The 10,352-nt window shown below is 47.2% G+C and overlaps 3 protein-coding genes across 3 annotated transcripts; all 3 read left to right on the top strand.

Annotated features, from left to right (window-relative positions):
• The first annotated feature begins 297 nt into the window (after positions 1-297).
• LOC139816944 (uncharacterized) lies at positions 298-1,104 on the top strand. Its single transcript, XM_071784774.1, has one exon. It carries the CDS (start codon positions 298-300, stop codon positions 1,102-1,104), a length of 807 nt encoding a protein of 268 aa, XP_071640875.1.
• A 3,417-nt stretch (positions 1,105-4,521) lies between these two features.
• Positions 4,522-5,992, top strand: LOC139816943 (uncharacterized). The gene is made up of 3 exons (XM_071784773.1): positions 4,522-4,894; positions 5,085-5,383; positions 5,594-5,992. The coding sequence occupies exons 1-3, from the start codon at positions 4,522-4,524 to the stop codon at positions 5,990-5,992; spliced, it is 1,071 nt and encodes a 356-aa protein (XP_071640874.1).
• Positions 5,993-6,855: 863 nt separating this feature from the next.
• LOC139816942 (uncharacterized) lies at positions 6,856-7,350 on the top strand. Its single transcript, XM_071784772.1, has one exon. It carries the CDS (start codon positions 6,856-6,858, stop codon positions 7,348-7,350), a length of 495 nt encoding a protein of 164 aa, XP_071640873.1.
• The last annotated feature ends 3,002 nt before the right edge of the window (positions 7,351-10,352 follow it).

Below are 10,352 nucleotides of genomic sequence, written 5' to 3'. Positions count from 1 at the left end.
GCGCCTCAAGAACTTCGCTGCCCCGTATCCAATTGCCGCAATTTTCGGGTGCCTACGAGGACTGGCCATCCTTCCGTGATCTTTTTAAGTCAGATCGGTGAGCAGTCGTCCATTTCGAAAGTCGAACGGCTGCACTACCTGCGCTTATGCCTCAAGGGGCCGGCTGAGAACGTAATAAAATCGTTAACAATTACGGGCGAAAATTACGATCGCGCGTGGGCGCTGCTCTGCCAGCACTACGAAAACAAGAGAGAGCTGATACGCTCCAACTTCGCCACGTTTACCGCCGTGGCGAAGATGAAAGCCGCTACCGCCGCTGAACTCAGCCGCGTCCTGAACGCCGTCACGTCCGCCGTCAATGCGCAAGAGAGCATCGGAAGGCCCATCGACTCGCACGGCATGGACCTTTTCAATCACCTCGTAGTCGAACTGTTCGACCCGCGAATGCGCCTGGAATGGGAATCCTCCTCGGGAGACTCCTTCGAACCGCCGACTCACGCTACGCTGATGACCTTTATCAACAAACGGATCCTCACGTTAAACGCCGCGAATCCGAAGACCACTAAACCCGCGAATGAACCATCACGGTCCGCGAAAACTCACGTCGCGAAGCGTTCCGAGCCGTCTCAGTGTCCGCTCTGCAAGGGGAACCACTCGCTCATGGGGTGCCCCGACTTCAAGGCCAAGGCGGCTAGTAAGCGAAAGACAGTGGTCGAGACCAATAAGCTGTGCTTCAATTGTCTCGGCAATCATACGGTGGCGAAGTGTCAGTCAACCCGAAACTGCTTCACGTGCAACTCGCGTCACCACTCAATGCTGCACGACGCGTACGTTTCTGCGCCGAAACCCGCCGCGGAAGTTAGCACGCTTTCCGCTGTCGGAAAGGCCGACGACCGCAAAGCGATCCTCTTCGCGACCGCACGCGTGACTATTGCCGACCGGCACGGAGATCCCCAAGAAGTGCAGGCTCTCATAGACCAGGGCTCCGAAGTGTCGATCGTGTCGGAGTCCCTGGTGCAGCGGCTGCGCCTGCCGCGATCGCGCACACGAGTGTCCATCTTCGGCATTGGTGCCTCACAGTCCGGTCCACACGGGGCAAAGTGACACTGAACGTCACCTAGAAGACCACAGGAGCCACGCTCACTGCCGTCGCGCGTTCGTGCTTCCGCGCCTCTCGCTCTACCAAGGCTCCGCGACCAAGTGTAGCACCACGTGGCCTCACCTTCGGGGGCTGCCGCTGGCCGATCCGCGTTTCGCCGCCAACGACCCCGTCAAGTTACTGCTGGGCGCCGAGGTGTGCTCGACCATCCTGGAGGATGGTCTCCGCCGAGGCGAACCGCAAACGCCAATCGCTCAAAAGACCATACTAGGATGGATCCTGTCAGGGGGCTGTGGGGCGACCTCTCTCCTGGGGCACCGCAGCTCATTTCAATGCACCGCCGACCATGACTTGGCCGAGCTGGTGCACCGCTCCCGCTACCGCCTTGCTCACTCCCGAGGAAAAAGAGTGCGAGCAACACTTTGTGCGCACCCACACGCGCACACTCGCTGGCCGATACGTTGTCCGACTGCCGTTCGTCTCGCCGCCAAAGAATCTCGCCGAGACCCGCAAGCCGGCTGAGCGACTACTCACGGCCATGGAACGCAAGTGCGTCCGAGATCCCCGGTCCGGAGAGCTCTATCACTCGTTCATGCTTGAGTACGAGGACCTCGGGCACTTGGAAGCCGTAGCACCGTCGGACGAGAACACAACTCGCGGCGTGTGCTACCTGCCACACCACGGCGCACAGTGGGGCGAATCTATCAAAAACCGGATATTGGACGAAAAAATGAAAAACGTATAATTCAAATTTGGACGAAATTTTATGTTAATATATATCCTAAACAATAAATAAATGTGCTTATAATTGATTTTATCCTTTGTTATTTCCTCAAAATGATCTGATAAAGTATGACATTTTCGTGAATACTGAAATTATTCGATAGGTTACTTTCTAAAGTCTCCGCCGAAAGTATAACTGCGAATATGAGTTAAATGCTTATCAAAACTTATTTATTAGGGTTCAAAAAACATATTTATTTTAGTTTTATGTCATTTGAGTACTATTATATATTAATAAATATACACGACATATTCGACTATTAAAAATTTCTTACTTCAATATTCAAACAGGAAGAAAGTTTGTGGATTAGAATGGATTAAGGTTTGCTCTGCGCCATTTGATAGGGCAAAGTGTCTAGTTTTTGGCCATATATGATCATTCATCCCCCTTCGTCCCCCTTTTTGAGATAATTGACCTCAAAGTTTACTCGACATAGTCGAACGTCGTCCATGAATAGCTCAATGGACGAAGTTCGATCATGTCGAGTGAATATGGATGTCTATTTTCTCATAAAAGAAAGACGAAGGGGGATATATAATTTGTTTAAATATTGCTATTTTATAACGATTAATTACATCCATATTTTATAACAATTAATTGCATTAATTAATATAATAGCAATATGATAAATATTATTGGATAAATGTATTTGGAGTAATGCGCATTCTGTAAATCCATGGGCCAATAAGATTGCTCTACGTTAAATTATTCGTTCTCCTCGAGGGGGAGGGGAGGGGGAGGGTGGGAAGAGAGGGGAGGTGGAGGAAATAAAAACAGCGGAGATAAGAACTTTTCGTCAGTCTTTCTCGATCAGTAGTCATTAAAGACTTTTTGATTTTGAAAGTTTTGATTTTTGTCGTTGCTTTATACAATTCACTTTGCGTCCTTTTCAGGATACAGTGAAAAATATATAGAATATATAAAGTATATAGAAGATTATACTTTAACACGCTCGCAAAATGGAAAATTTCCGAACGAATCGTCAACTTTTTAATTGTATGCGTGCAAATAATCTTGATTTATCAAATTATGAAGCTTTAATAAGCCACATAATATCATGTATTGATACTGAATTACCCAAAATCGCGTTGGAACCATTGAAACGAAAAATCATAAATTTCACAAAGAATTTGAAGTCAAAATGGATAGCTAGCCGTTACGATTACAATTACATTACAATTACGATTACATTGCTGGATTCGTTGTTTCGAATGCTTATTACATATTTCGTATAAATTTAATATCAAATGTTAGTCAGCGAGGAATGAGAGTCATAAACGAGAAGTCGAGCAAAGAAAAAGAGAGATACAGACTGCCTTCAGAACAAAAGCAGGTCTCTTGATAGACTTCGTGAAACAAGGAAAAGGTACATCCAATGATGGCAACACGGCCAGAAAATTTTTTGCTAATCCAGAATTATCAGCTGCCATTACAGGTTTAGATAAAAACTTAATAAGTCGATTTGGAGTTTTGTTGCAAGTAATCGCTAGCGGTAATAGGATTTAACGTGTTGAAATTCGAATCCTATGCTTTTAGAACTGCCGAATTATTTGTATCATTATACCCATGGTACTACATGCCAATCTCAGTCCACAAATTATTGATTCATGGCAGTGATATTATAAAAAATGCTATCGTACCAATAGGACAATTATCTGAAGATGCTCAGGAAGCAAACCATAAATATTTTAGAAAATATAGAGAAAATCATTCGCGAAAAATGTCGCGAATACAAAATAATGAAGATATTTTTAATAATTTGATACTTGCTTCAGATCCAATAATATCTAATTCGCGAAAAATTATGGGACATAAAAAGAAAGAATTAACTGAAGATGCAAAATGTTTATTATATTTCAGCGATAATGATGTAGATGATGATTAAGTTCAAGAATTAGATGTGAGAAGCAAGAAAAACAGTTCCTTTTCTATTATAAAACTCACAAAAATTAAACATCCCGAGGTTTAAGACTATCATTAAAAATCAAATTAACTTTATTTTTTAACCGACTTTAAAAAATGGAGGTTCTATATTTAGCGTGTATGTATGTATGTATGACTAAGATTTTCTTTAAAACTACTGAACGGATTTAAATGCGGTTTTCACTGTCCTATAGAGCAATTTTACAAAAAGGTTTTAGTACATAAAATATCGCGCTAAAACATCAGGATACGGAGCAGTAAGGAAATATGCGATAATAATTATTTATATTAATTTAATGAAGCACTAAAAAAATATAAAATAAAAAATGTTTTTAAAAATAGAACCGACTTAAAAAAAACTAAAAAGTATTTAAAAAATAAAAAAATTATCTATGCGCTTTATGAAAAATTGTTATTTAAATAATTTTGATTTTATACACTAAATGTATAATAATCGTATATTATTTATGTCAAGTTTTAAGTCATTTCATTAAAAAATGTAGAAGCTATAAGCAAATAACCGAAAAATGAGGCGTTTGCCCCACTGTGCGGCGTGTTGAAAGAGGCTAGCACTACCACCAAATTTCGCGTGGTGTTTAATGGCTCACAACGCACCAGCTCCGGAGACTCGCTCAACGACCACCTCTTCGCAGGCGCTAATCTCCTGCCGGCACTTGCTGACGTGCTCTTGCGTTGGCGTCGGCACCGCTACGTGATGATCACAGACATCGAGAAGATGTATCGCCAGATTATCGTCCACCCTGAAGATCGTGACCACCAGCGGATCTTGTGGCGAAGTGCCGTCGAACAACTCGTGCGCGTTCTCCGCCTGACGACGGTCACCTACGGCCTCAAGTGCTCACCGTGGGTCGCGATTCGCACGCTCTTGCAACTCGCCAAAGACAAGGGGGCTCGGTTTCCGCACGGCGCGATCGCTCTCGAGGACGACAGATACGTGGATGATGTCGTGACCGGAGAGGACACTATCGACGACGCGGTTGAAGTGCAACCCGAACTGCGCGAACTCTGCACGGCGGGCGGGCGGGTTTCCGTTACGCAAGTGGGCCGCGAACTCCGAGGACGTTCTCGTTGGCATCCCGCAGGAGCACCGCCTTAAACGCGCACTCCACGTGTGGGAAACAGACGGTCACTCCACTCTCGGCCTCCGCTGGCACCCGACGGAAGACAAATTTTCCTTCGCGATTCGTCCGCGCGCAATCACCGTGTTCACAAAGAGGCGCGTCCTCTCGGAAACCGCACGCTTATTTGATCCATTAGGGTGGCTCACCCCCGTCGTGATCCGAGCGAAGATCCTCATCCAGTCCACATGGCTGAAGGGGCTGGAATGGGACGCCCCTCTTCCGGCGACCGACGCTCAACAGTGGGAGAGCTTCCTGGGGGAGCTTCCGCGCCTTGAACTCGTTCGCGCGACCCGCTGGCTCGACAGCGGAGCAGATTCCCGAGTCGAGATCCACGGTTTCGCCGACGCGTCCGAGCGAGACTACGCCGCGGCCGTCTACCTCCGCGTCACGAGAAACGGCTCCACCACACTGCACTTGCTCACGGCCAAGAGCAAGGTAGTTTCGATTCAGCAGGTGTCCCTCGCTCGACTCGAACTGTCCGCGGCCGCACTACTCACTAAATTAACGTGACACGCTCGCGACACTTTACGCTTGTCCACAGCACCGATCTTCCTTTGGTCCGACGCCCGAGTGACACTTCACTGGATCAAGGGCCACGCATCCCGATGGAAGACGTTCGTAGCCAACCGGGTATCACTTATCCAGCGAACTCTGCCCGAGGCCCTGTGGCGGCACGTTCCCGGACGAGACAACCCGGCCGATTGCGCTTCCCGGGGGATCGCGCCCAGCGAGCTGATCGGCCATCCGTTATGGTGGGCGGGCCCACCGTGGCTGCGGGAGGACCAAACCCAGTGGCCTGCCGAGGACGACGAGATTCCCGACGCCGAGATTGCCGAGCGGAAAGCCGTCGTGCAATCTGCCGTCGGGAAGATCGACACGGAGCCCGACACGCTCCTTCGATTTTCGGCACTACACCGACTGTTGCGAGTCACGGCGTGGTGCCTACGATGGCGATGCGACACCTCCCGCACCACCGATCACGATCCGGACGACCAGGCACAGGCCCTCACTCCAGGGGAACTTGACGCGGCCCTCTTCCGTTGACTGCGGGTGGTGCAATCACTGCACTATCCAGAGAAGATTAAGGCCGTCACAGCCGGCCGCCCTGTGCCGCACCGCAGTCAGCTGGCGAAGCTGAGTCCCTTCCTGGACGACAACGGCGTGCTCCGAGTCGGAGGGCGACTTAAGCACGCATTTATTACTGACGACGAGCGACATCCAATCATCGCTCCCACAGATTCCTGGCTCACTCGTCTGCTCGTGGAGGCTTGCCACCGACGAACACTCCACGGCGGAGTGCAGCTAACGCTCGGAACACTCCGCCTCCGCCACTGGATTCCGCGAGGCCGAGCCGTCGTAAAACGGCTATTGCATCGGTGCGTCACGTGCACCTGGTGGCGAGCCGCTACTCCGCAACCATTGATGGGCAATCTTTCAAGGGCGCGGGTCACTCCAGCGCGCCCATTCCAACGGACCGGCGTGGATTATGCAGGCCCGATCCACATCCGCACGACCAAGGGGCGAGGACACCGAGCGCACAAGGCCTTTATCGCCGTCTTCGTGTGCCTCGTCACCAAAGCGGTGCACCTCGAGGTGGTCTCCGACTACACGACGGAGGCATTCTTGGCTGCCCTCCGTCGCTTCACGACACGCCGAGAGCTCTGCTCGGACATTTACTCCGACTGCAGCACCAACTTCATCGGGGCGGACCGGGCACTGCAAAATCTTTTCCGCGCGTCGTCATCCAACGGCCGGCGCATCGCTCACGACGTCGCCGTCCACGGAACCCGTGGCATTTCAATCTTCCAGCCGCACCGCATTTCGGCGGACTCTGGGAGGCGGCGGTGAAATCCACCAAGTTTCACCTGCGACGAGTCATCGGCGAGACGACCCTCACCTTCGAGGAAATGGCCACCTTCCTCGCTCAGGTTAAGGCGTGCCTAAATTCTCGGCCACTACACGCTCTCTCTGATGATCCTGACGACGTCTCGGCACTGACGCCGGGGCACTTCATCATAGGTGCTTTTCTGCTGGCGGCCCCCAAGCCCTCGCTGGAAGAGAGACCGGACAACACCCTCTCGCGATGGCAACTGGTTCAAAAAATGCACGATCACTTCTGGCAACGGTGGTTGCGCGAATGCACCCAGCAGCTTGCCTCACGACCGAAGTGGCTCACCGCGAAGGCCACCCCTGATGTCGGCACGCTGTGCCTGATCCGGTCGGAGATCACTCCACCGAATCGATGGCCTCTCGCCCGGATCGTCAAGCTGCACCCTGGCGAAGACGGCGTCGTTCGGGTAGTGACCATACGCACTGCCACCTCCGAGCTCGTCCGGCCACTGGTGAAACTTGTGATGCTTCCTGGGGCCGCTGACACCACCACCACCGTCGAGGATGCGTGAGCCACCGAAAAGCACTCGCTTTCTCGCGTATATTCGCTCGCGTTTATCTCACCGTCCGTTTTGTCGCGTTATTTCTGTCTATCATTTGTCACTTCGCGTAATTGCTTCTGTTGTCCGTCCGCCAAAGTGCTACGTGCACGTCACTAAATCGGTGAGTTCGGCCGTCAGCCGTAACTTCACTCACACTCGCATTACATCACCTCACTTTCACGGTTTCACGGCACCATGTATATACCGACGGAAAATATACATGGAAACATATGTATCGCGCGAAATATGTTTCTCGCTCGAGATCGTCGCGTGTTATGATAATGCGCAGCCGCGCGCCCCGCAACATGGGCGCTCGCACTCGCGCCGGGATCGCGACCGCCGCTAATCGATCGCTAATCAATACTTTGCGTGGCGACTTCGGTCGCCCCATCGAGCGCACAGTCTCGTTTCGTCAACGTATGACGAGGCGGGCGGGAATGTTTGAGATCGCGGTAATTGGCATCTCGAACCGCTTTCGACTGCTAGTCAGCGCATGCACGCTTGCGATAATTAATAGTTGCTTAAAACGTTGCATAGGATTGTCACGGTAATATTCAGCAGTCAGTATAGCATGGACCTTTCGAGATTAGCATTCTGGCAACTTTTCTAACATTGTCATCAACAATAAGGTCAAGCTTTGTTCAACGGTACGAACGACTTATTTGTGCTTACACAACGGAAAGATCCATGCTATAAACAAAGCAGGCGAAAACAGGTAACGATCGCTTCAGGTCGTCACTTGAAAACCGTGACGTAAGCACGGTGACGTAGGCTGCCGGTGGCCAATCACCCTCGCGAAATCATCGGTAATTAGCTTGGAGGGAGGTGCGCCTCGGAGGTGATAAAAGAACCGCCGCTGCGCCGCGGAATCGATTTCGCTCGCAGATCACCCGCCTAGTATACCGGTACGACCGCTAATACACCGCTTTTCTAAACCGCTTTTCGCATAGATAGTCGCACGCGCTTGCTTTCGCCGCTTTCGCCGTGCTAACTCCTGTGCGCGCTCACGGCTTCTGTTCCTTCGCTGGAAAGAAATAAGACTGTACATATTGTAAATACGTTTTCTGAATATACATTTATTTTTCTGTTACTTGCTGTGTCGTTAATCGTGATCGTCTCGTTACCTCGCGCTACACCGCGCTACCGCGTGCTCTCGAACAATAATAAAGAATAAGAAAAAGTGAAAGGATAATCTATTACATAGTTTTATATGATTTTTCTAATAATAAAAGATCGAAAGAGTATATATAATTGATTTGAATAATGCAAAACGAATTTCTAACAATATATTACATAATAAAATCAGTGATAATATAAGGTACAAAAGGTACTTTTTTTTTCTCGCAAACGTGTCTAGTTATTGTCGAATATGTTTCCTTCTAATAATGCAAATTCCATCTGTTTACGAGCGACAAGCTTTCGTTGCGTAAAAAGTATTTTTTGTGTATCTGTGTATGTAAATCACTAATCAAGAAGAAAGTGAAGCATCCATCGTGTTTATAACAATTGTTACGAATTAATTTTCCAGTAAAACATTTCCGTCTATGACCGTATATATTTATTTATGTTTTCAACCGACATGGTAGGCCGGTAGGCCTCGCCGATTTTCGTCGTTTTAGTTTCGAGTTTCGAGACGCTGCCTGTTTTCAGACACGTGGCGAAGATAGCGCACACATGGAAAGAGCCGTGTACGTGAGTGCTTCGAGCGTCCTTGTCTAACGAGGCATCTGTACGATATATCTGTCCTCGTCTAACGAGACATCTGTGCAATATATTTATCCTTGTCTAACGAGATATCTGTACGATATATCTGTCCTTATCAGATTGCAGCGACTGCAGCGCCATCTCTTACAAGATCCGGCAACTACTGTTACCCACAATACTGCTCATTCTGTCAACCTGCATGTGCCTTTGCATTAATAAAGCTGCCTTAGGAACAATCTTTTTTTCTAGGCATTCAATCTTAGTTTTATTTACACGAAATTGTTTGTAAATGTTGTCGCTACTTCCCTTGTGTATCATTTTGTACATATAAACTGCAGTATTTTTGTTTAAGCAAATATTGTCGTCAGGTGACAGCTATATGTGCCCAAATTTTCGTTTCTAATATGAAATCGTGTATCGAAAAATAGATTTTTGTGCGTACTTTAATTCTAGACCAAAAACTTGCAATTCTGTAAAGCCAATTCAAAGAATTCTTCGAATCTGCAAATGTCGGCAACTACTGTCGGTACTATAGGATGCCCTTAACGTTCGGAGAAACAACAGATGTATGTACACTTTTTTACTACACTGATCCGATGCTTTCGAATTAAGTGCTGCTTAAAACCACTAAAATTGTCAAATTTTCTACGACAAAACTTGTCTTGTTGACACTGAATTACGTCCTCTACTGTCAGACAATGAGATACTTTAAAATGTAGTATAATAGTTTATAAAGACCTAAATTCTTTAGAGCATAGAAAACATATGATTAGAGTAGTCATTATTTATACTTAGTTCGTGAATAGAAACAAAAATTATTTATTTTACACTTTTAAAAGCAATATATTTTCTACGCTATGCAGAAGCATATTTTATAATATATAAATAGTTGAAAATGTAGGTACTAGGCATAATCTAAATCTTATACACAATAGTATATGAGATTAATTATGACTTAAGGATGTATTGCACCTATTTTCAAAGCGCTACCAAGTGGATAAAAATTTGTAAGAATGTTCTTTTAGTCTTCCTGATGTGCTACAAAAAAAGTAGAAACGAATCCACTAAACGGTTGCTGAGATATAACGATTTTAATTTTCACTGATTTTACACGTATTTTTATGGGAAGAGACGATTTTGATGGATAAAACAGCTAAAAAAATGTTGAAGGAGCGCTACCAATATTTTGAATTTTTTTGTACATCTAGTATACGAATAAATGAAACTATCTGTCAAGTTTCAATTGTCTTCACTACACCGTTTTAAAG

The sequence above is a fragment of the Temnothorax longispinosus genome, chromosome 7, assembly GCF_030848805.1.
Source record: "Temnothorax longispinosus isolate EJ_2023e chromosome 7, Tlon_JGU_v1, whole genome shotgun sequence".
NCBI classification, from domain to species: domain Eukaryota; kingdom Metazoa; phylum Arthropoda; class Insecta; order Hymenoptera; family Formicidae; genus Temnothorax; species Temnothorax longispinosus.
This window is presented reverse-complemented; position numbering and strand designations above follow the sequence as displayed.